At 51.2% G+C, this 24,954-nt stretch overlaps 2 protein-coding genes across 3 annotated transcripts; both read right to left on the reverse strand.

Moving 5' to 3' along the window:
* Positions 1-946: 946 nt before the first annotated feature.
* On the reverse strand, positions 947-10,721 carry LOC311430832 (uncharacterized protein). The gene is made up of 23 exons (XM_084507714.1): positions 10,578-10,721; positions 9,785-9,866; positions 9,347-9,481; positions 8,142-8,240; positions 7,528-7,629; positions 7,202-7,303; positions 6,710-6,820; positions 6,517-6,607; positions 6,209-6,408; positions 5,841-5,925; positions 5,571-5,749; positions 4,871-4,993; positions 4,632-4,822; positions 4,239-4,320; positions 3,849-3,983; positions 3,661-3,765; positions 3,404-3,505; positions 3,221-3,322; positions 2,971-3,081; positions 2,700-2,790; positions 2,147-2,346; positions 1,328-1,412; positions 947-1,204 (listed from the first exon to the last, which is right to left on the reverse strand). The coding sequence occupies exons 1-23, from the start codon at positions 10,718-10,720 to the stop codon at positions 1,017-1,019; spliced, it is 2,844 nt and encodes a 947-aa protein (XP_084363840.1). The 5' UTR covers position 10,721; the 3' UTR covers positions 947-1,016.
* Positions 10,722-12,522: 1,801 nt separating this feature from the next.
* CPA2 (carboxypeptidase A2) lies at positions 12,523-24,590 on the reverse strand. 2 transcript variants are annotated; one of them, XM_084536339.1, is made up of 12 exons: positions 24,276-24,590; positions 20,852-20,940; positions 19,087-19,168; positions 18,123-18,257; positions 17,263-17,361; positions 16,489-16,590; positions 15,879-15,980; positions 15,025-15,135; positions 14,593-14,683; positions 14,077-14,276; positions 13,025-13,109; positions 12,523-12,787 (listed from the first exon to the last, which is right to left on the reverse strand). In XM_084536339.1, the coding sequence occupies exons 1-12, from the start codon at positions 24,354-24,356 to the stop codon at positions 12,600-12,602; spliced, it is 1,365 nt and encodes a 454-aa protein (XP_084392465.1). In that variant the 5' UTR covers positions 24,357-24,590; the 3' UTR covers positions 12,523-12,599. The 2 variants fall into 2 exon arrangements, with proteins under 2 accessions (XP_084392465.1, XP_084392466.1); XM_084536340.1 differs by lacking the exon at positions 24,276-24,590 and adding an exon at positions 23,395-23,525.
* Between the last annotated feature and the right edge of the window lie 364 nt (positions 24,591-24,954).

The following is a 24,954-nucleotide window of genomic DNA, read 5'->3' on the forward strand; positions in this document are numbered from 1 at the left end:
CCTAAACCTTTCAAAGGAATTTGATATTGAAGCATCCTGGAAATGCTATGTCTAGCTTTGAGTGTGGGGGTGTAATGGGGCTTGTACAACTGCATATTTTGATCTTGATGTCCCAAATCAGCTGCTCCATGATAATGTCATTGGGGGAAAAAAAAATAAAAATAGATCTAACAGGCAGCACCTCCAACCACCAGGTAGCAAAATGAGAAGGATCCCAAATCCCTGGCTGCTCTGGACTGCATGAAAACCTACTTCTGAAGCAGAGGGGCAAAACTCTCAGAGCTGTTTGTGATCCTCCTAACCCAGGGCAACAAAACAAGAACTGAACGTGCTTCCCTGTCACCCTACTGTTGATGGATTTGTGTATTTTGGACTTTTGATTTGGCATTGCTTGGAGGGGATGGGTACAGTCAGGCTGTGTATAGCCTGGGGGTTTTAAATGTTTAATACAAAATAAATGATGATGTATGGTTGAGTTCCTCTTTTCAGTTTGAAGAGGGTCCGTGGGGGCTGAGGCTCTGCAGGGGCTGAACTCCCATCACCCAGGGATCGCAGCAGGTGAGGAGATTCTGTTCTAACAGTGCTACAAGTTGGTGTTCAACACCAGAAACGCAAAATAAATCTTGCTAACCTGCCCTGAGGACATCCCAGAGCCACCTTGACCACTGGGGATGGTGCACAGCTGAGGTATCTGAGGTCTCTGCTTGCCCAGTGTCCAGCTAAGCCTCTCCCTACTCCATCCACTGCTCCAGCAGAGGGAAAACAAGCACTTTCCTTTCATGTCCCACTGCTTTTATGTCCTTAAAACCCCTGTGGGGCTGCTGGGCCAAAACGTTGACCACCCCCAGGAACACTGAGTCACTCAGAAAGAACATTTTACCCCCCAAAACACTGAAAAAAAACCTTTTTGACACAATTGGAAGAAAGGAACCCACAATAAGAGACGTTTATCTCCTTCTTTCCAGCAATTTATTGCATTCTTCTCCCCAGCTGAGTCAGCCACTGCTCAGCTCCCCTCAGTAGGGGTGTTCGAGTGTGTGGCGCATGATGACCTTCAGTGCCAGCCACGTCTCCTGGGCAGTCGGCACGATCTGGCTGGCGGGCAGCAGGAACCCGTAGCGCCCCGTGTCCCGCAGCTCGAAGGTGAAGGAGTACTTGATGCCCTGATTGTACGTCCAGTCGATGGTTCCTCCGCTCGCTTGATCTTGGGGGAAGAAACAGCAAAAACGGTCACTTCACCTTGTAGGGTCGCGTGGGGAGGTGTTCTCCCCTGTCCTGGGAAAGGGGGTTTTGGTTTATGTGGGAGCAGGGCAGCCCCGTTACTTACAGATGGTGCGGATGATGCTGCCGTACGTGTACTTGGTGCCGTACAGAGAAGTCAAAGCGGCGACAGCCTCCTCAGCCACCTGGTGCTGGGGTGGGGGGGACACAGAAAGGAGAAAGATGAGGTGGGGAAGGCTTGGGGCAGGCTGCAGAAAGAGGTTTTATACTAATGCCGTGGGTACAAACAATGCCAGGAAGGTGGAGTTTCTTTAGGCGACGGCCTTTGAGCTTTTCCAAACTCCCCGATCAATTTTCTTTCACAAAGTCTGCTAAAACGGGGCTAATGGGGCTGCTAAGATGGTGAAGGCAAGATGGATGAGGAGGGGCTGAGGGCACTGGGCCTGTTCAGCCTGGACAAGAGGAGGCTGAGGGGAGGCCTCATGGTGGCCTGCAGCTTCCTCACGAGGGGGAACAGAGGGGAAGGAGATGATCTCTTCTCTTTAGTGACCAACAGTAAGACTTGAGGGAATGGTGTCAAGCTGTGACAGGGGAGGTTCAGGCTGGATATCAGGAAGAGGTTCTTCACTGAGAGGGTTGAAGAAGAGTTTAAGAAGCGTTTGGACTGTGCACTCAGTCCTATGGGCTGAATTTTGGGGTAGACCTGTGTGGAACCAGTAGCTGGACCCGATGATCCTTATGGGCCCCTTCCAACTCGGGATATTCTCTGATTCTATGAATTGCCTCAGCCTGGGGGCTGGCAGAGGAGCCAGGGCTTCTTCCTGGCTTGCCAACGTCCACTCGGTGCATGATGGAGGCTGCCCCCTTGGAGGAGAGCAGCCTCAGGGTGCCCAGGCCCCCCTTAAACCTCCACAGCAGCCCCTACCAGTTCCTCCGCGTCAGGCACGGGGGTGGTGGTGTAGCCGTAGGGGTAGAGCAGGAGCTGGGAGTAGCTGTGGATGGAGATGAAAGCCTTGATGTTCCCGTGGTTCTTCACGAAGTTGACGATGGCCTGCACCTCGGGCTCCGAGTCGGCGTAGGGCCCGCGGTATGTCTCCGAGCAGGGGTTGCTGCTGGACCCAGACCCTGTGGAGGAGAGGACGGTGAAAATGCAGGGTGGATGGCTTGGAGAGCCAAAAGAGCAAAGGACCCTTCCCATTTACAACCCCAAGAGCTTCTCCCACCCCTTGGCTGCTTGGTGGCCAGAGAGGAACGCTCCTAGGGCTCCACCTAGACATTTGTACGACGGTTCCCATTTTGTGGTTCCTTCCCTACTGGTCACTAGGGGACACCAAAGCCTTGGGAGAGCCCAAACCCACGTCTTGGCCAAGGAGAGCAAAGCCCAGCCCTTTCCTAGGGACATCAGAGAATCTCTCCGAGTCAGAAATGTCCTGGAGGGTGCAACCACCCCTCTGTGGGGTGAACGGGATTGCTCTGACCTCCAAAACCTGCGTCCCAGTTGCGGTTGGGGTCCACGCCGACGCACAAGGAGCCTGATCTCTTGGACCTGGTCTTGCGCCACATGCGGTTCTGGAAGGACAGAGCCACCTCAGCCCGTGCCCGGGGCTGGGGCTCCGCCAACCTTGGGCAGAAAAGCCAAGACAGTGTCCCGGGGGGGGACTAACAGGTCACAGCTGTCCCCTTCCCACCCCATGGAAACGTGGACAAGGAGGCCTGGAGCTTGTGCAGTGCCCCCATCCCCAGCCGTACCGTGGTGTGGGTGAAGACAAAGCCGTCTGGGTTGGTGACAATCTCCAGGAAGATGTCCATCTGGTCCAGGATGGAGGCCAGACCTTCATCTTTCTCCTGATCTTGGACAATCTACAGAGGGTGGCAGTTTGGGGATTGTGGGATCACTATCACCTCCATGGGGATGGCCACACCGTAGCTGGGGAGAGGGGGAAAGAGGGGACCTTGTGGCTCTTTGGGGACATGAGACGTGGCCAGGAGGTGCCTGTACCTTCTTGGCAAACCAGACACCGCTGGCTTGTGTCACCCACTCGCGGGAATGGATGCCGGTGTCGATCCAGATGGCCGGGCGGTTCGTGCCCCCTTTGCTGAACTGCAAGAGAAGAAATGGGGCCGTGGGGGAACCACCCGCGGTCCTGGGATCTGCTCACCCCACAAACCCCTCCTACCTTACCTTGAGCACGTAGAGGGGGCGGTTTTCTGTCGACCGGCCGATCTCGAGCTTGCTGACCAGGTTGGGGTTTTCAGCCACCAGCAGGTCCATGAAGGCGTAGATCTGGGGGTGGGAGAGGGATTGGGAGGGCAATGAACGACCCCTGCAGCTGGAGCAAGCCCCTTGGCGAAAGCAATTCCAGCACATTATTATTATTATTATTATTTTTCCCCAAAAAATGCCCCAAAACTTGTGCTTTCCCACCCGCAGGACGTCACCTCGTCCAGGTTGTGGTAGCTGCTGTAGTCGAAGGTGTCGGTGGAGAGCGGCTGGAGCCGGCGGCGGTGGCGAAGCATCTGCATCTGCTCGTGGTCCACCAGCGCCTGGGGGGGACACGGGGCAGGCTGAGACCTCGTCCCCCGCCACGCCGAGACCCTCGCCCCCCGCTGCCACCACTGCTGCTGACCTGCACGTCCTCGATCATGATGGAGTAGGGGACGCCGTTGGCCTCCAGGTGGGCTTTGAGGGGCTGCAGGCTGCGGAAGGGCACGCGGACATCGACGGGGTTCCCGGTGCCGCGGGGGGACAGCCAGAAATCCAGCTGGGAGGGGGAGAAAAGGAAATGGGAGGGGGGTGTCCACCCATGGGACAGCATCGCCCCCTCCCCAAGCCTCTACCCTGAGAGGTTTAACCCCTCTCCCGTCCCCAACAGCACCCCAAAATAGGGGACAGGCACCCCAAGGAGACATCACCTCTAACCCACAGCCATCCCTGCTCTGTTCTGTGGGTGCAAAGCAAGGGACAAAGGTAAGGGGGGGGCGAAAACTCCCCCACCCCACCCTGCAGCACCCAATACCTGCAGCTCCTCCAGGTCCTGCAGCTCCTGCACCCTCCTCAGCTCCTCGGTGCTGCTGGGGACGATGCGCAGCACCTGGTGCCTGCGGGGTCAGAGGGTGCTGGAGGGGCACGGGGCGAAGCTCCGGCACCCAGGGGTCCACCATAGCCCCCTCCCTGTCCATCCCATCCCATCCCCGTCCATCCCATCCCATCCCATCCCATCCCATCCCATCCCATCCCATCCCATCCCATCCCATCCCATCCCATCCCATCCCATCCCATCCCATCCCCATTCCCCCAGTGCCTGTGTCCCATTGGGGCTGAACCAGCCACTGTCCCCATCCCGGCCCCCATCCCCAACCCAGACGTGCCCCCATCCCAGCCACCCCCACCATCCAAACCCCCTCCCTACCCAACAAAATCCTCGGTGGCAGCAGCCACCGCCACCAGGGCAGCCAGCAGCAGGAGGACCTTCATTTCCAGCCGAAAGAGCTCACCCCACATCCCCACGGCACCTCGGGGCATCTTAAATCCCGGCAGTCCCCAGCCCGGCCCCCCACCAGCTGCCCCAATTCCCAGGGCCCTGGGAAAGCTTCCTGCTGGCACCAGTCAAGGTTGGACACCGTGGACCTGCTGGCCCCGGGTGCAAACCCGTCCCGAGGAGCTGGAAACCGGCCGGGGCCGTCGGTGACTCAGCTGGTGGCGGGGCAGGACGTGGGGAGGTGACGCCAGATCCCAAATCCCACCGCCCACGGGGCTGGCCGTGGCTCGGTGCTACGGGGAGAAAAAGGGAGAAACCAGGCTGGGAAAGGCACAGGGTGTGGGTTTTCTCACGAGCCTGGGGTCTCAGGAGAGGCTGTGTTTGCTTTTTGGGGGGGATTGGATTAAAAGTTGGTGTGGGACGGAGATTAGGGAGGGTGGCGGTTTTTCCAGCTGGGAAAAAATAATAGAGGAAATGCCTGGAAGCACTTGGCACCCAGAAGTGTCCCCACTTGTCTCCGAGGGTGCCAGCCCCAAGAAAAGGGGAGGGATTTTGGGGGCGGTGCTGCCCCAAAAGCCACAGATCTGGGCACAGCTGCACATGATCTCCCGCACCCTTTGGGGTCATTGGTCCCAAAGGACGGGGACGTGGTGTGGCTGCTGGTGGCACGGGGAGAATAAAACCCCCTCAGGGCTCAAAATCCCTTTTTTAACCTTTTTTTTTCCCCTTTCACTGAAATCCACCATGAAAAAAATAAATAACAAAAGGCTGTGGGATTGTCTGTGGGGTCGTTTATTGAGACGAGCAGCGGGGCCAGACCGATGGGGTCGGGGTTCCCCTCCCCGGCCGATCCCCGCGGGCTCAGTAGGGGTGCTGCTGGACGTGGAGCATGATGTCCAGCAACGCCGGCCACGTCTCGGTGGCGGTGGGGATGATCTGGGAGCTGGGCAGGAGGAAACCGTAGCGCCCCGTGTCCCTCAGCTCGAAGGTGTAGGAATATTTCACCCCGTTGTCGTAGGCCCAGTCCACGGTGGTGCCGGATGCCACGTCTGCGGGGAGAGGAGGTGAAACACGGCCCCGGTGAGCGGTGGCAGCGCCGGGGGGAGGACGGAGATGATTTTATTTGAGGGGGGGACTCACAGATGGTGTCTATGATGCTGCCGTAGGTGTATTTCGTCCCGTACACCTCGGCCAAGTCGTTCACTGCCTTTTTGGCCAGCTCATTCTGCAACAGAAAACCCCAAAGCACTGAGAGCTGCTGGACACAGACCTCATTTCCATCTCCTCGGGGTAGCAGAGACCCCGGGGCACATTCCCCACATCCTTCCACACCCCTTCTGCTCTTGTTTTTCCCCAAAACACCCTTAATTTGGGGGAGACAGGAGGCACATCTTGCAATCCCCACGAGATAAGAATTGAGACGGGCTTCAAAGTGCAGGTTGCGCCTAATGAGATCTCCGCGGGGGTCCCGGGGTGCTCGCAGCCCCGACGTTTTGGGGCCATCTCACCAGTTCCTGGAAGTCAGGCGCAGGCTCGCTCTTGTAGCCGTAGGGGAACATCAGCATCTGGGAGTAGCTGTGGATGGAGATGAGGGCTTTCACGTTGCCGTGGCCGAGGATGAAGTCCACGATGGATTTCACTTCGCTCTCCGAGTGGGCGTAGGGGCCGCGGTAGGTCTCGGAGCAGGGGCTGCCGCTGGAGCCCAAGCCTGGGGCAACGTGAAAGGTTTTTTTTTTACCCCTGGATTCCTCCCTTCTGGCAGGAGGAGCCAACGTTTGGATGTGTGGGGGCTCTCCGCACACCTCCCGTGCCTCACCTCCGAAGCCCGCGTCCCAGTTTCGGTTGGGGTCCACGCCGATGCAGGAGGAGCCGGCGTTGATGGACCTCGTCTTTCGCCACAGCCGGTTCTAGGAGCAGACGGACGAGACCGCAGGGAGGTGAATCCCTGCCCTGCTGCCAGCCCAGGTGACAAGGGACAAGTCCCCAGCTCACTGTGTCCCCACACTCACGGAGCTGTGGGTGAAGGCGTAGCCGTCGGGGTTGGTGACGATCTCGAAGAAGATGTCCATGCTGTCCAGGATGGCGGTGATGGAGGGATCCCGGCCGTACTCCTCGGCGAGCTGCAAGGGGAAGAAGGAGCAGGAGCTGCCTCGGGACCCCCCAGGGATGAGGGACGTGACCGAGCAGCACCGTGGAAGGTGTTAAAAGAGGGCTCAGGTAGGGAGAGGGGGAAGTGGAGATGCTGCAGGGTTTTTTTTCCCCATCGGGTCCAACCACAGCACCCAGGAGGTGGCTTTGGTTTGCAATTTCTGCTCTTCCTTCACCCAAATCTTCACCACGTGTGGGCTCAGGGATGGGGGACACCATCTCCAACATCTCCTGTCCCATCCCGGAGACCTTTGGGTCGTTCCCCTCCCTTCACAGCCACCCCCCAACCTGCAGCTGGGCTGAACCCATGGAAATCCCAAACCTAGACGTCGACGTCCCCATCGTGGGGTTACCTTGTTGGCTGTCCACACGCCGGTGGCCTGGGTGACCCACTCGCGCGAGTGGATGCCGGTGTCTAGCCAGATGGCTGGCCGGTTCGACCCCCCGGTGCTGAACTGTGTGGAGAAAGTAGGATTTGACCCCAAAATCCCCACGGTTTCAGGCTGGCAGAGGTTGGGGCCACCTCTGGAAGCCACCAGCAGGGTGCCCAGCACCATTTCCAGGTGGCTCCTGAAGCTCTCCAAGGAGGACACCCCCCGCCACCGTGCCAGGGCTCAGGGTGGGTGTTTGGGGACACCCAGGAAGGACAAGGATGAGGTGAGGTTGGCCCCAAACCCACCTTCAGCACGTACAGGGGTCTCTTCTCGTAGCTCTCCCCAATCTGGATCTTGCTAACGAGGCCGGGGTGATTGGCCACCAGGGTGTCCAGCCAGTTGTAGATCTGGAAGGAGGAGTTGCTGGGTCATGCCACTCACCCGGGTTTTTCTTTTCGGTTTTTAGGGTGTCTGGCACCAGATACAACACGCAAAGCTTCCCTGGAGAAGATCTGGTGCTTCCCTGGAGAAGACCCAAGTGCTCAGAACTGGATATAAACCCTTTGTGCGAGCAGGGAGGTTGGTGGACTACCAGATGAACAGTAGGGAAAAAATCTCCGAGATCCCCCAACATCATCACAGCCTCCACCAACAACCCACCAGGCTCCGAGAACAGGGTTTGACCCCAAAATGAAGTCGAAGACATCTCCCAGCAAGGCAGGGAGGTGCCGGGAGAGGTCAAGCCTTACATTTATGCACGAGGAGGGATCCCTGCTCTCCAGGCTCTACAAAACTCTCCCCCCAAGGAGGGCAGAAGGGTCCCAAGGGTGTCGCTGCCACCACCACCGATGTCACCCCGTGCACACAACCACGGCACGGCCCCGGGGAGGTGAAGGGAACTCTCTTCAGAGCAAAGTACCTCGTCCAGAGTGTGATAGGAAGCGAAATCGAAGGTGCTGGTGCTTCTCTCCCGCTCCTTGGACAGCAGCATGATTTTCTTTTCCTCGTCCAGCAGTTGCTGTTATGGGAAATAAAGCCATAAAGGGGGCTGGGAGGAGCTGGGGGTTGGCTCAGAGCATTTTGTGCGTGCAATTTGTCTTCTATCATCAAGAAAAGGGAATGGGAGGGCAGGTTGTTATATATATTCATCTGATTCGTGTCCATATGGACCAGTGCTAGGGCCGCATGATGAATGTGACCTTCTGTCTTACATACCCTTGGATAACCACAAGTCTAAGAAAAACAGAAGGGTTAATGTTTATCGTTCTTGTACCTTGACTTTGGTTTCTTCCCTTTCCTCTCTGTGTCCCAGTCTCCCCCTCATTCTAGTCAAATTACCAAATCTTCCGAAATATTCCTCACATCCATGAGCCTATTTGCTTTCGTTATTCCAAACTCTTATTTCTAACAGTTACAGCCTTTTTTTTGTCTTCTTTGCGGTTGATTTAGCACTGCCAGAGGTGTGACTGTCCCTGGGAATGGCCTGCCAGGAATGTTTTAACTACACATGAGGTGTCAATAAGAGAGCTATTTGTGTTTGTATGTTCTTTCTTTGAAGTCTCTGATGTCTGGGGGTTTCAGAACAACTGCTAACAACGAGTGACTGTTATGGGACACTATGCGAGCCCCTGATATCTGGCCAGGTGGCCAGGAGATTTAAGGAGAAGAAAAAAGAAGCTGAAGGACTGCTAGGAGACAAAACTTGCAGTTGTCTCAGTCAGGGGACGCTGTGTAAGCTCTTTACATGCTGCCAAGGAGTACAAAGGGGAAGGACAAGAAAAAAAAACTGAGAGGAAGACCACGAGCCTTCAGGATGAAAGACCCCCAGAGACCCCCGGGGGGACCACCGGAGGCTGATGCGCATGCTCCAGTAGGAGGGATTGGATCCTGAAAGCTAAACTTTGATCATAATCCTATTTTGAAGACCGAGCCATTTATAACAAGGTGAACACGGTTTGCTGGGAAAAAAAGAGGCTTCTGAAGGTCTGGGGAAGCCCTGTTTTTATTTTTTACAGGGGCTGTTTATAGGGAGAAGCAGTAAACCCAGCCCCACAGAGCCCATTTCTTCCTTCCCAAGCCCCATCATCTCCACCCCACCGGTGGGTTTTGCAACCCTGCCCTCACCTGCACGTCCTTGATCATGATGCTGTAGGAAATTCCATGGGACTCCAGGAAGATTTTGACTGCTTGCAGGCTGGGGAAGGGCACGCGCAGGTCGGACGGGTGCCCGGGCTTGGTGGGGTCGCGCCAGAAATCAAGCTGATGGGGACAAGAAGAGGCATTGCTGCTGCCCTGAAGGATCTGGGAAGGTCTTTGGGCAGGTTTTGGGATCAGGAGGGCTTGGGGACCTTTAATTCCAGAAAGGTAACTCCAGAAATCAGGCTGGGGGTGCAGATCCTGCTCCCCGTCCCAATTTTCTGCCAGGATTCACTCCCCCAGAGCGACCACGGCAAACGCAGCGGGCGCACGGGCAGTTCATAACTCAACCAAAAACCAAGAAACCAACCCAAAACCCCGATACTACAGCTCGGGGCTGGCTCGTGGGGCACCGGCGTGGCTCACCTGCAGGTCCTCCCGCTCTCCCAGCGCCCTGAGCAGGGCGATTTGCTTCTCGTTGCTGGCCGTAATGCGGAGAACTTGGTCCCTGCGGGGAGCCAGAGCCATCAGCAGGTACGAGGGGACATGGAGAAGCACAGGGGGACACGAAAGAGCACGGGGGAACGTGAAGGAGAGCGGTGTGAGCAGCAGAGCCCAGCCCCAAGCCACCAACATGGCCCCAAGCATGGGCTGGGTGGAAGCTCGAGGTGGCTCTAACGGGTCTGCAGCAGCAGAAATCGCGTTGGTTATTAGAGATTTGGGGTGGAGAGGGGGAAATGCACGTTCAGAATGGCTGACACGGGAAAAAAAGGAAACATTGGCGAGCCCGAGGTGGTCTCAAGCCTTCCTTTGGTCACGAGAGGGGCTAAAGTCATGGGAAATATCTAAGACAGGCTCCGCGTCAACAGGAGAGGAGGTTATTTCTGTGAAACGACAGAGCAGCCGCCTTGGCAGTGGGGATTTATAACTTCTGGGGAGGTGTTTCAGGAGCCCTGTAATGAAACAAAGCCTGCTAGCAAAGCTTTGTGCTTAAAAAATGAACAGATCCCATAGGCAACGAGCTCTCTCTGCTGAGGCTCAGCTCCCCTGAGCTTCCCTGGAATACCCCAAGGTGCAAGATTCCTCCCCTGGGGAGCACTCACAGCTTCCATCAGCGAAAGAAATACCTAACGGGGCTTTTTTTTTCTTTTTTTCTCATGCAGGAGGGTGCAGGCAAGCAGGATCCGTCCCCCCCACCCCTGCTTTCGGCAGGACTCACCCCACAAAAAGCTGCTCGCCGAGGGCGCCCACCACGAGGGCGGCGAAGAAGACCAGGAGGACCTTCATGGTGAGTGGATACGGACGAGCCTCAGCCCCGAAGGGCATTGACAGGGCCCTATATAGTCCCCCAGGGACATTCATGGACCTCCCCACCAAGGCCACCTCTGTGGGGCCGGTAGCCATGAACAAATAAGCCAAGGACGGCTTCCGTGAGCCCACACGTTTGCTTTATTTGGAGGAGTCAACAAAAGAGCAGCCAAGCTGGGGAGGAGCTGATAACATCTTCCTCGGGGCTCGGGTGCTGGCGTCGGTGTCTGGAGAGGACCCGTGCACCCCATTTGGGTGTAAAAAGGGAAGGTGCCAAGCTCAGGGGTCCTTTAGGGGTTTCTTAATGCACAACCGTGGGGTTTCTGGCCAGGAAAACCCTACACGCACTGGAGATGGTGTTGGTGAGGAGGTCCCAGCACTGAGGTCTTCATTTAGGCGAGGTGGGACGGGATCTGAGGAGGTCTGAGGTCCATAAGCGACCTCCTGGCCCACGGAAACTCATCTTGGGGTCAGCCCAGCTCCTTCCACGTTGGGTCTTGGAGCCCTCCAAGGGTGGACACCACACAGCCCCTCTGGGCACTGCTGCACTGTCCTGGTGGAAAAGCTTTTTCTCCTGTTGGAGCTGATGCCGTTGCCTCACTGCCACGTTGTGGTGGAAATCCCGGTTCCATGTTCCCAATAATCTCCTCACGGGGGGCGGGAGGGTCGCTGTTAGGCCTCCGCCGGCCTTGCTCTGGGTCTTGTTGGTCCCGAGGATCCCAAAACTGGACACCGCTGCCATCAGGCCACACGTTTACGAGACGAGGAGCCGGGTGGCCTCGAGACACGGGTGCTGGGATGGGGTTTTGCAACCTTTTGCAGCTCTCCAACCTCCCCCAGCACCCAACGCAAGGGCCCAGCTCCAGCAGCAGCAGCAGATGGGCCGGATCCCGGAGCTGTGTGCCCCGAGTCCTGCCCGCCAGCGGGGTTTTACCTTTCTCACCAGCTGCCTTTTGGCAGGGTGAGGTCAGTGGGGAAACCGGGTGCAGGGAGTGCTGGCTGCCCCGTGCCCAGCTTGGCGTTCCCAAAGGGCCACGTCGAACCCGAAGACAGGCCCACGTGGTGCTGCCCGAGGTCTCAGCTGCACCTCCGCCTCCCTCGCCCTGCCAAAAAGGCTGCACGAATGTTTTACCCGTGTGTTTGCTCTCCTGCCACGGCTCCCGGAGCGGTGAGTAACTCGCCAGCTGCTGGGGGATTAGGAGATGTTGAGATAAACCTGTTAGACTCGGTACCTGCTGCACCCCGAGCAGGGATTGCTAATCTCCGGTCCTCTCGTGGCTCCCATGCAGGGCTGTGTGCCCTTAATCCCCACGAAATGAGCAGGCTGAGCAGGGAAACGAGGGAGGCAGGTGCTCAGGGGACAGAGGACTGGCCCTGTAGGGTGAGAGCAGGCGTCCTCCTGCCCTGGTCCTCCCGCTGACTGTGCCCACCGGGGAGGGAGAACGGGAACAGAACAAATTCTGCAGGGTGTAGTTTATCTTTGGCAGCTCTGAAGAGCTCACGCTGCTCTCAAGGGACAGCCACAAGTTTCTGAAACATTTTAGAGCCTGCACCATCACCTTTGGGAGGTGTTTTCGGTGCTGGTGCCAGGGCTGGCTGTGAGAAGGGGGCTACTGCATGCGTGAGGAGGTTTGCCGGGGTACAAAACGCTGCCAAGGGCTGTTGTTGCCTGCTGCAAGCAACATTTTCCATTGACTAACTGCAGAGGGCACCCAAAGGGGCACAAGGCAGGATAGTTGGCTGCAGTCACAGGCCAGGGGATGGACGTCTCCTTTCCAAGTGCGTTTTTTGACCCAATCCTAAAACCTGTGACACGTTGTAAGGGTCTGCCATGCACAAGACAAACACGAAGCGCCTGGAGGAATGCACACGGGTTTTTATTCAGAGCATTTCCGAGCTTGCTGCTCCAAACAGCCGACTCCCACCCCTGCTTTTAGTGTGCGTTGTCTCGCACGTGCTCGATGATCGTTTTCAGGCCCAGCCACGTCTCCTCCGCCGTGGGGATAATTTGGCTGGCTGGCAGGAGGAAGCCGTAGCGCCCGGTGTCTCGCAGCTCAAAAGCAAAGGAGTATTTAATGCCATAATCGTAGCTCCAGTCTATGCTGCCTCCACTGGCTTGGTCTGAAAAAGAGAAGGAGAAAAGGCACAGAGGGTGAATGGAGGATTGATCTGAGCTCTGCTGCCATCCTTGTTATATTTGTGAGGGCAAGGATTAGGTTTTCCTGAGAAAACTCAAAGTCTGATGGGGTCACCCTACAGAAGCATCCCTCCTCCCATGAGGGAGAGACCTTGAGGGGGTGTCCAGAGGCTGCTGCCTTGGGACAGCCCGGAGAGGCTCAGAACAGCAAAAATACTCACAGATAGTAGTGCAAATGCTCCCCACTGTAAAGGTGGTGCCGTGAAGGGACTGGATGGCATTGGCAGCAGCTTTCCCCAGGGCATCCTGCAGAGGCGAGGAGAAAGGACAAGTCAGAAAGCAGCCACACTTAATGAGACTAAATGTTAAGGTTTCACCAACCTGAAGCATGCTCAGGGAAACCTCCAAACTCTTTTACAGCCTGCTTTCACTCCCCATAAAACCAAGTTATGCCAAATCAATCCATTCCTTAATTACTCACACCAGTGACAGCACTCACAGCTTTCCCAGTATTTTGGGGTGAATTAAATCACAGCAGGTTCCACATCTGATCATCCGGTGTTTCATCTCACCTACTGCCCTTGTCAAGAGAAGGTTCAAAATACACCAGAAAATGCCAAGGCAGTCGGAGACCTTCCAGTGCCAGCTTTGTGCTCACTGCAGGGGTAGTTGTAGAGGAAATAGAGCCAGGCTTTATCTTGGAGGTTTAGAGCAAAAGGACAAGGGGCAACACCAAACTGCCACAAGGGAAATGGCATTTAGGTATTAGGGAAAAAGAAAATCCCCATGACAATGGGAAAAATTTGGAACGGGCTCCAAGAAGCTGTGGAATCTGTCCTTGCAAGCAGTCAAAGCTCAGCTGGGCGAAGCCCTAGGCAGCCTGATCTGATCTCAAAACTGGTTCTGACACCAAAGCCTGCCTGCTCTGAGCAGAGGGTCAGACCAGAGACCTCCGAGGTCTTAAATTAAATTAAGAGAGTGAAATTGTATTCCCTCAAAGATATTATTAAAGATGTGATGCTGTCGTTAAAGCAGAAAGAAGGATTTCTGGATGATCCAAGAATGCCAAGAATGGGTGGGGATGGCACACATTTGTGTGCAATCAAGACTTCTCTTTTAAAGGCATTGCACTGCTCACTCTCATGAGCGCTTACTGTTATGGATGGCAGAGTTTAGCCCCTTGTTTTTATCCTGACAGCTCACTATAATACTTTAGTATGGAAATCCAGCTGGACAGAGCAGAGGAAGCTAAAAACAAGTCATTGTTTCTCACCAGCTCAGCGTAGTCTGCTGGCTGCGTGCATTTATAACCATAGGGGTACATCAGGAGCTGCGAGTAACTGTGCAGGGTGAGGAAGGCCACGACGTTTCCATGGTTCTTAATAAAATCTACAACAGATTTAACTTCCACCTCTGAGTTGGCACTGGGCCCACGGTAAGAGTCGGAACAGGGATTGCTGCTGGCTCCAGGACCTGTTGGTACAAAGGGGGAACAAAGACAGATCTGTAAGGATTCGTGAAAGGTCAAAGCAGACCAACACAAAGTGTGATAAATGCTAGAACAGCAACAACAGAGCATGAATACTCAAGGGACACAAATTCTGGAAGATACAGATTCCTTCATCTTTTGCGCGTTGACAATTAATCAAAAGGTATCTTCACAAAAGACAGCAACCATTCTATTTGACCATTTTCTTTCTGAATCCCTTGTGTTAAGGATATTGCTGGGATCCAGGAGCATGAAAGGAACTTTCTTCTTCCAGCCAGAATCCAGAAACTTTATTCCTACCTCCAAAACCTGCATCCCAGTTCCTGTTTGGATCAACTCCGATACACAGACTGCCTGCATGCTTGGAGCGGGTCTTCCGCCACATGCGATTCTGAAAAAAAACACACACTATGGAGCAAATCTCGGTCCTTACATTAATGCTGTTACCCAGAAATAATTGCTGTTCAGTGAAAATTGATCCTAGGCACAAGCCTAAGAACATTTCTGATGGGCTGACTGCCAAAATGGGTCAATGGACACAACTGAAGGACTGGAGAAAGATGGGTTAGAAGAGTAATTGGTATCTTTGGCTTCCCAACTCTTTTATAACAGAGTTTTATATATTAAAACATCAGCAAAAGGACTTTCAGAGCCTATTTCTCTCGCAGTCGTTGGCTTGGGAGAGCATGACAGCTTTCTCAACTGGCTTAGAGGCGCAATGTGTTTACTCACTGTGGTGTGAGTGAACTCGTAGCCATCAGGGTTTGTAACTGGCAGCAGGAAAACGTCCATTTTGTCCAGCAGAGAGGTGATGGATGGATCGTTCCCGTAGTCAGAAGCAAGCTATGCAGAGGCAATAAGGCACACCGTGATTATCAGCATATTTCTTTCCCACTCATTTGTGCTCTAAAAACTACGTGCAGAGGCAAAGCTGACTTTCAGAGCAGGCAAACAAGACACACTAATTATCTACTGGCAATAACTGTTCCTCATTAGACTTGGAGATTGGAAAGAGCAATGAATCTATTTCACTATTTTGTTCCAAAGATAGGAATTTAATGGAAGAGGGCGACAACATTGTCCTCTGCCTGTCTCTGAACACGGGCCAAGGCAACACAAGCACTAGGACTGAGGCAGATTAACCAGGTTGGGAACGTACAGTTGTGCTGCTCTCCCCTGGTGGCTAGGTCATTTTCAACAGAAATAACTGCTCATTTAGCGAGAACTGGAATGTTTGGCACCTTTGTGGAAAGCAGCCAACCACACAGTGCTCCTCTGCGTGTGCAGACTGAAATAGCACACTGACCTTCTCCAAGTCCTTGGTCATTCCCAGAGCTATCAGCCCTGGAATCCTCAACAGTTTCACCTGGATGTTTTGTCTACCTTTTTTTTTTTATTATTTCAATTCTTTACAATTTTTTTTTCAATTCTTTGTCTAAGTAGTTGCCATACTGTGCCTGGAGTCAACTGTGTTTTAAGAAGGGTGATGAAGAGTTCTCAGAGCAGGCTGAACACGTGCAGGTGCAGTATGTTTTTAACGGGAGGCATTCCCAAGGCAAAAGAAAATCAGGTGCTGCCAAAGTGACCTTTTTAGCAATCCACATCGCGCTCGCTTGGGTAACCCACTCTCGGGAATGGATGCCAGCATCGATCCAGATTGCAGGACGGTTGCTTCCTCCAGTGCTGAACTGAAAAACAAAAGAAAAAGCTTTAAAACCCTCACTGACCCCTCTTAGTCAAAAACATCCCATATAGACAGGGTGTCCTGGTTTCACTTGGGATGGAGTTAATTTTCCTCTAGTAGCTGGTAGGGTGCTGTGCTTTGGATTTAGGATGAGAATAATGCTGGTAACACAAAACATCCCATATAGACAGTGAGTTGTGAGCATTGTGCATCACTTGCTTTGTACATTCTATTATTATTATCATTATCATTATTATTTTCCTTCCTTTTCTGTCCTATTAAACTGTCTTTATCTCAACCCATGAGCTTTTATTATTATTTTTTTCCTGAATTCTCTCCCCCATCCCACTGGGGGAGGGTGAGCGAATGGCTGCGTGGTGCTGAGCTGCCTGCCAGCTTAAACCCCAACACAAGGATGCTTTGGACTGAGTCGTGCTGTATCTATGATGCATGTGCAGTATATCCATACACATGTGTACACTCACAGTCCAAGATCTGCTGTGTGACCATACCTTGAGCACATACAGAGGCCGCTTTTCATAGGATTGCCCAATCTGGAGCTTACTGACGACGTTGCTGTACTCAGATGCGAGATTATCCAGTTCCTCATAAATCTGGAATGAAAAGCCACGATAATATCTACATTCCATTTGTATACAGTGCTGCCCAGACCAACCATAGGATCTGTTGAAATCCATTTTTATCTCCCTTTGTCTTCATTACCGTGGCCTCACCAAAGCCCCACCTCACCTTACGTCAGTGCAGTTGGTGCTGTTCCTAATGCCACAGATGCAGAGGAAAACACTGCCATATCAAGATTCATTTATCTCAGGAATAAGTTCGAAACCCTCTCTAAGAACTTCTGGTAAAGCAAATACCTTTTCCTCCACTTTGCTTGATGGCTATTGGCTTCCTGTATTTTCCTAAATTCATTTATTTCCCAATTTCTTTTGAGGGCCAGAACTGAAGGGTTTTGAGAGAACTCTGTGGGAGTTCATCAAAAAGTATGATCAGCACTTGCCTGTTCCAACACTCTGACCATGAAATTAATACATTTAAAAACTAAACTTTTACCAGAAGAAGTGTTTAAGGCCAGGTTGGAGCGGGGTTTTAGCAACCTGGTCTAATGAGAGGAGTCCCTGCCCATGGCAGGGAGGTTGGAACTAGATGATCTTTAAGATCCCTTCCAACCCAAGCCATCCTATGACTCTATGATTGAAGATGACATGAAAAAAAGCCAGAAAAAAAGAATCATTTTCCCCAAAAGCTAGTTCTAAGGAACTCACAGAGCTTAAAGAATGGTAAATTCCATAGTTGAAAGTGTTGCTGCTGCGCTCCATCTGTTGACTGGCGACCATTTCTTGCTTTTCTCTGTCGAGAACGGCCTAAAAGAAATAATTCAAATTTTGAGGAAAGCCTGCTTCATTTACAAGCTCCTGACCAAATGTTTATAAGATAATGAAACGGTGGCTCTGCATACTGGCTCCAGCCACGGTCCCAAACTTCGCACAGCTGTGGAGCAAACATGCTTCTGGAGAATTTATCTGGAGTGAAGTGGCAAGAATACTGCTGTTTAAATGGTCAGCATGAAGTTTTTTACACATTAAGGTGGACAAGAATAGCACTGGAAAGCTGGAAAAAGGGGCAGTGTTTCTGCTATTTTAGATGCTCTCATGGGATCACTGTTTAAGGAGAAATGTTGGATTAGGGCCCACAGGGGCAATTTTTCTCTCATATGGTGGTGTACAGTTCTCATGACTTATGATGCAGAGCCACTCGTAACAGTTTACTGAGTTACAAGTATCTTAGAGTAGGGATTCCCAAACTTTTGGGGCCAAAAGACCACACGGAATTGTGGTCTCGGGTCTGAACATGGGTTCGGATAGCATCTGCAAAGTGATCTCCACGGTTTCTCAGTGCAGCAATGAGCTTGCCTTTGGAAAATTAGTGACAATCTATAAAAAACATAGAAAATATAGTCTATAAAAATACGAGGAGGACTATAAAGTCTATAAAAATAAGGGGAGGACCTCACAGAAGGCAGACTATAGAAGAATACTTGAATTAATGAAGGAGGCTGGACTGTGAACCATTATTTCTTTCCACAGTATTTAAAAGCTAATCATGGGCCAGTGGCATCACCTACCTGCAGGTCTTTGATCAGGATTGAGTACTCAATCCTGTGGGACTCCAGGAAGACTTTGACTGCTTGGAGGCTGTTAGCGGGGACTCGCACATCCACAGGGCGAGAGAAGGTGGAGGGATTTATCCAAAAATCAAGCTGAAAAGAAAAAGGAAAATGGATTTGGTTTGGGGGAAAATGTGCTTTGCAAACAGCTTTCCTAAAGCTATAGAAACATCAATTTCTCCCAAACTGAACAAATTCTGCAGTGTTGTTCCCCATCAATCATACAGCACATTCCATCCTGTAGCTCCCTCACCTCAACCCTGTATCAGGTAGCATGACAAATTCTCACACACAAAAAAAATAAGGATTCAGCAGGAGGTTAGAGGCAGCAGTTTCACTGACTTCGGAGCTCCGGTAATGTATGCAAGAGAAAATTTCAGTCTTCTATAGTGGTTATTTTACTATTCTTCTTTCTACATGTAGTAGTTTCAAGAAAAGCTCCATATTACATTATATGATAATATAAAACCCTTTGCTTTTACTTCTCCTTTGGTAGAGCTTTTCTAAATTTTCGTTTCTATACCATTCAAAACAGTATTTTTAAAAGTGATAATAAAAATTCTCACCAATGACAATAACAACAGTAATAGCATAGAACTTTCTAACATTTTCCTGTTTCAATAGAGGTGAGACTAATTTATTAAAATTCTTCCCATTGTTCTGGGAGACAGGTACAAAAGTATTAGCGTTCCCATTTTAACAACAACGTTTTTGATCCTAAGATTAAGAGCAGAGCAACTCAAATACGACTGTCAACCCAATGGGAAGAAAATTAACTTGTAGATCAAAAACCAAATATTGAGCATGTCTATCCATGGCAGCTGCTATATTATGGTATGATCCTTCCAAATTCAAAGTCCTACCAGGATAAGTCCTACCCTAGTCTGAAATGTTAAAAAATGCCGCAGTGATAATAACATACCTTCAGGTGTTCCAGCGTTTCCAAAAACTGTAACGTCCTGACTTGTTCCTCATTTTTGATCTTGATTCGGAGCACCTGGTGCCTGCAATAAAAGAGCTAGCTGGCTATTGAGATTATGAATTTGGTGAGTAGTTACTTGCATGATATCAGCTGATATGGCCTCCTTTAATGCAGTTGACTTTGTGCTACCCAAGAATTTAATCAACAACCTGCAGAGCCAGCCTGGTATTCGTGCACTAGATTAGTAACTAGTTAAATGGCAATCTTTAAGATTTCATCATAAACAAGACATCAAGTGAATGAGTTTTTAATTGGTTACAAGGATTAACACTGCATCTATTGTTCTTAGTCAAGGAGTTTGTGAACAATGAAATGATGGTATCAAGGGGCAACATCTTCACACCCTGCTCTGAGCAGGAAAGGGGACTTAAGACCTCTGGAGGTCCCTTCCAACCAATGCTTTCATGAAATAGCAAAAGGATCTACAAACAACACGAGCAGTGTAAATGCTGGATTTGCAAGTAGCATATGGGGATGTAATTGTTTGCACTCTCTTCTTCCCCAGGCATCTGCCTTTGGCCACTGAGGGAGGCAGACCAACATCCACGGAGTCCCTTATCCCGACCTGGCTCAGCTGCTCTGCTGGCATCCAGTGCAAGCAGTACTGAAAAATGGAGCAAATCAACAAAATAATTGCAGAACTGGAAATTACATCTTAAGGCACGGTAAACAAGGGACTTAACATCAGAGCTCAGTTATTTACTAGTGTGGCCTCAGCTGCTGAGAAATGTTCTTTGATACCAGGTTCCTTGGTCTGGCCAGCTGAGGTGTAAAATTATTTTGTTGGCCCAACTTAAACCAACATTGAAGGTACTTTACCACGTTAACTTATTATTGGATTTTCCACAATCGTAAGCTTTATTTTGGATTGGATTATTCTCTGAAGAGGAGATGAGGTTCATTAACCACAGCTACTGAAGGTGATTGAGGAATTAATCCATGAGAACCCAGTCTACAATATGCCAGAGACCAGATTAAAAGACTAAAAATAGTTTATTCTGGTCTTATCAAATGCCAGAATTTTAGTAAATTAAGTACACTGTTTTACTTATTCTTAATCCTTACATTTTAATATACTGTTTGCTCACTGGAATCTAGTGTTCGTTAGGGTTTTTTATTATTTTCTATTAAGGTTCTTCCATGGTCAGTAAGGCTGTGAGGAAATACCCCAGAAGGAGATTGTTTTGCTATGAAACATACACGTAAACCTTTAGGATGTAATGGCTGGAAATACAGAGCCAGGTTAATTAGAAAGGCTCTGAAGAGGATTAAACATTTAAAGAGAAATACGAATCTTCGAAAACACACTGGGAAGCCATTGACCTGTCAGATCTGAAGGCAGGTTCTGATTTTCTGGCTGTGGTCTGTGCTGGACCAGATCTGTCAAGCTCTCAAGCTTCGCAGTGTGTTAAGCTCCTGATCGAGGCTTGAGACCACTCCCTACCTAGCACCTAAACTGAAACAAAGCCTTGGGTGAATACAGGAGCTCAAGTCTGCAGCTACACCCTTCTCTTTGGACATCCCAGATGAAACTAAAGATTCCTTCAAGCACTGGAGAACCAAAGCCATGAGAGAAGGCAGTCACCAAAAGCAAAGAATGTGCCCCAAGCAGATTTTTTAAAGTTAAGGTAATGGAAAAGAACTACTGGAAAATGCAGTCTCGAAGGTCTCGAAGTGAAAGGTCGTACACAAAAGCATGACTCACCCAACAAAAGTTTCCAGGCATAAGGCAGCCCCAACGAGGGCACTGAAGATCAAAATCAGCTTCATGTTTGATATAAAGAGCGACTCAATCTGGCAAAGGTGAATTTATAGAGGACTTGTTAAGAATCCCTTCTTCAGATAAAACACATCTGAATTCCATGTGACTACATTCTCACATGTATCAGCATTTCAAGGTAACCAGCAGCTTGGAGGCCGATTTCACCTCCAAAAATATTTTCCACTTATCTGGAAATTCCTGAATTTCCATTAAAACCTGTAACAAGAATTGTTTTCAAAGCTTTGCCCACAAAACATTTCAGTGACCTGGTAAACATTTTTCTGCTAGGTAGAGGGGAATGGAGTCAAACTGAATGTTACCCCAGCTCTCACTGGGATGGAGCCCTACCATTAGATTCTTGCTCGTGTTTTCCTCCTGTAATAGGTTTCTAGTAGCCTACTCCTTGATCCAAAAAGTCAGCTAGCAGAAAGCTCTCACTCAAGCAAAAATACACAAATTGAGCAATTATTTTGAAGGATGAGCTCCAGATTCTGCTTGCTATACAACAAGTTGTCTCTGATAGACTGGGCCCAGACAATGCTATAAATTTTCTCTTATGTATAAGTTACACATTTCTAGGTGTACTCCAGGTGGTTTAAATATATCTTTATTGAAATTATTAGTATCCCCCAGTCCTCAGCTTGGGTGGTTTCATTCAGATCCAGCCAGCCTTGCCAGTGCTTCAAGCAAATTAAAGATGCAGCAAGCTTCACGTGAAGACAATTAATTGTACAACAGGAGCAGAAGCAAAGCCACAGGTGAATAGGAACGCAGGAGCTCAGCCTTGGACAACCTTGCTAGACACCTCTTCCAAGGAAGAATTCTTCTCAAAGAAGGTGACATGGGTTTAAAGAAGTCCTGGAATAGCCACTGCTGGGTCCACACAGCTCTGCAACACCTGCAGTGCTGTTTCCTGATCCGATAGCTCTGTGTGTCCCTTTGCTCTCGTGTTGGATGCTGCCTATGCCTCACGTTATGGGGGAAGGCCTTCATCTCATTTCCCTTCCACACAGGTGCCCAGGTATCTGAGCTGTCGCTTTCCACACTAAAGGAGTAACGGTGAGCTTCGAGAGCTTCTTCTCTTGCCTTTGGTCACAGGAACACCCAGCTGCGGTCGTCCCAGAATGACAGGTCGAGCCGTAGGGCTGTTGGATGTACTTTTCCTTTGTCCCATTACAAATGTGACTGAGGAAGAGCCAGGCGTTGAGCCTGCTGCAATATGGATAGAGATCCCGGGAGCTAATATGGGAGAGAACGGAGACAGTTCAGCTCCTCCGTAATCAGCCTCGGGCCTCCCCTCCCAGGAACCACACCTTCCACTCCGAAAATCTAGGTGAAGGGCTGAGGGAAGGAAACGTCTGGCAATCCTCAGCGGGAGGTGTTGCTGCAGACCTCACCCACATAATATTCTCCTTAAATTATTTATCAACACCTCCCTGAGGGAGCTTCCCCCGGCTTCCACTCCCACCCTGCCCCTCTGGAGCTGGGGCAGGGGCTCCTCGGCAGCCGATTCCAGGTTAAGTCTCTGCTAAGGGCAGGCCCCGTGTTTTTGGGAAGAAATTGAGCTTCTGGCAGGGATTCTGCCTGTTTTGACAGATGGGAATCACTCATCCCACAGTGGCCATATCTTGGGGGCACACTGTGGAGGAGAGGTGTGTTCCTGCGAGTCCTCAGGTCCTTGAGGTTTAACCTAACCCCGTCCTTGGGAAATAAGCAGGTATCTCCGCTCCCCTCAAAGTAAATCAGGTAATGCGAGCTTCTCCTAAAAGTCACGTTAGGATCCTAAGGGTCCACCATGAGAATTTCCTGCTTCTAGCGCTGCGATAATTCTGGTGGGAGACAAATTCAAACTGTAGCTGATGGCTGTCGAAATGTCTTAAAGAACTGATAGACGGTCCACACCATCTTCTGCGGATTCGCTCGTTGAAAACAGGAAGGAGGGACTTAATTTAGGGCAAAATTACAGCTTGCTTCATTATTCATGCTATATCCTGCATGGAGCTACACGCTGCCAAGAGATCCCGCCAAACATTATGTCAGGGCCCAGGGTACACCAACAAGCTCCAAGCGCCATCACCAGCCTCATCTAAGGCCTCCACCCACTGCATTTAAAGAGCTGTTTTTAAGCCCAAATCTTTGCACCCTTTCCTAGCTCCTACTGAGGGAGTCAAGGGATATGGTGCTGTGAAAGCCTGCGGCACTGTCCTCCCACTGCAGCCATGCGGTCCTGCAGGGTTTGGAGATAAGCCTTGAACCACACGAGAAGTCCTGTGGGCAAAATCCTGCGCAGGCTGAAAGGCAGCCTCACAGCACAGGTTTCAAAACACCTGAGGAAATTAGGGAGCAGCAGGAGCAGGGGTGTACCACAAGAGTGAGCCAGAAGCCTGAGATGACAGCAAGGCAGGCAAGGGTAGAGAGCTCACCGCAAGCTGCGTGGCCCCACAGGACCCAAATATGAGGAGCAAAACAGGTCTGGAGACACTGACCGGGGACAGCCGCGCTCCAGATCCCAGATAAATCCGCAGCTGCAAGGCAGGTCCAAAGCCGGGCCGGGATGTCACGAAGCACAAACCCAAGGACACCGTGCACCACCAGCAGAGCTGAAACAGGGCCCAAATCGAATGGCCTCAGCTTAAATGCAGCTCCCGGGTCAATGGGCGGAGGGTGCGTGGGTGGGGGCCCCACACGAGGCCGGTCTGGGCCCTGGCGCATTCACCCGGCAGGGTGGGACGTCTGAGCGCAGGCCCCAAGAGGATGCGGTCTCAGGCGGTGAATCACAAACACCACGGTAACACGTTAATAACCGAAAGGTTGAACGTATCTCATCCAACCAAGGTTTGCTTCCTTCCAGTTGCCTTACAAAGTTTGTCTGTGCTGTCTTTGATGCAGGACCGGAATGGGCATAACCCCTCCTGCCAAGCAGAAGGGCCTCCAAAGACATCACGCTCAGGTGGAGTCGCTCCTTTTTGTAAAGATTGGGCTCTCTTCCCTGTCTGGAAAAGGGTTTTGCAACCAAGATGCAGCATAGTGGTCCCTCCTGTGGGAAGGAAGAGGCAGCTTCTGTCCTCGCTGTGCTCTCAGGGTATGTCTGAGCCTGAGTCCATGCCTTGTGACACCATCCATGCTTGTCACCCATCCTCTCCTGTGCCTCAAAACAAGAGTTTGGCAATTCAGCGAGGAGGGGGACTGGGAAGGGGAGATGACCAGCACTGGAGTGAGCTCTCCTTGTGCTCCTAGTTCCCAACGTGTCCCCTCTGCCTTCTCCACATACCTCCTGCATCACCTCCTGCCCTCTCACAGGGTCCCGGGGCATTTTCTATAAAACTTTTTTGAACTCTAGGCACAAATTTGCAAAACTTATCTTTACCTTTAGAATTAGTCTCCCTTTTGTCAGAACATAACCGTTTATCTTGAGCTTTCTGGAGGATCTGCTGTAGGAAAATAGCATGCAGTACAAATTTTGTTACTTACAACAAAGTCTAAACATCGCTTCCTTAATATCTAAGGGGAAAATACATAATGCTAATTCTCACGGGGTGTGCAAGCTTGTGAGAATGGCAGTTGCCACGGCCCTGGGACATGAGACCGAGTGGTGTTTGCACAGCTACAGCACAGGGAGCGGTGCCAGATCCTGCCCTGCTGCCCTGCTGCTGTGCCTCAGCATGGGCCAGAAGAAAATGCAGCCAGGAGGGGAGCCCTCATGTCCTTGGCCTTTCTGCTGAGTCTCCCAGCAAGGCCGCAGTCCTTGGAAATCCAGCACACGTTACATATAAACATCTTTATTTTTTTCACCACCTCGAATTTGACCTGCAACACCAGCGCGGCAGAGGGCTCCATCTGCAACTCAGCTCCTGGATGGTCAAAGTTAATCCCATGCAATTGGCTATAATGCAATTCACTTGGGATTACTGCTAGGAGAACTATTATTTCTGTTAAGTAGATTATTTAGGCATTCCTAATCCACAAGGCACCTTAGCAATGCCCCGGATAAGGAATGAGTCGGGATTTAAGTATGTGGCTCACCATTTGTAGACATCACTGGCATC

The sequence above is a fragment of the Aythya ferina genome, assembly GCF_964211825.1.
Source record: "Aythya ferina genome assembly, chromosome: 1".
NCBI lineage: Eukaryota > Metazoa > Chordata > Aves > Anseriformes > Anatidae > Aythya > Aythya ferina.

Bases quoted from the DNA above. Each gene is read 5' to 3' on its own strand.
- LOC311430832 (XM_084507714.1), bottom strand. From the start codon at position 10,720: ATGAATGTCCCTGGGGGACTATATAGGGCCCTGTCAATGCCCTTCGGG. The intron at 7,630-8,141 runs GTACTTTGCTCT...TCCTCCTTCCAG, and splicing joins CCTATCACACTCTGGACGAG to ATCTACAACTGGCTGGACAC. The intron at 4,823-4,870 runs GTTTGCACCCGG...CCTTGACTGGTG, and splicing joins TTTCCAGCTCCTCGGGACGG to CCAGCAGGAAGCTTTCCCAG.
- CPA2 (XM_084536339.1), bottom strand. From the start codon at position 24,356: ATGCTATTTTCCTACAGCAGATCCTCCAGAAAGCTCAAGATAAACGGT. The intron at 15,981-16,488 runs GTATGGTCACAC...TTTGTTTTTCAG, and splicing joins GGCCTCTGTATGTGCTCAAG to TTCAGCACTGGAGGAAGCAA. The intron at 13,110-14,076 runs GTGAGAAACAAT...TCGCCTCTGCAG, and splicing joins CAGCAGACTACGCTGAGCTG to GATGCCCTGGGGAAAGCTGC.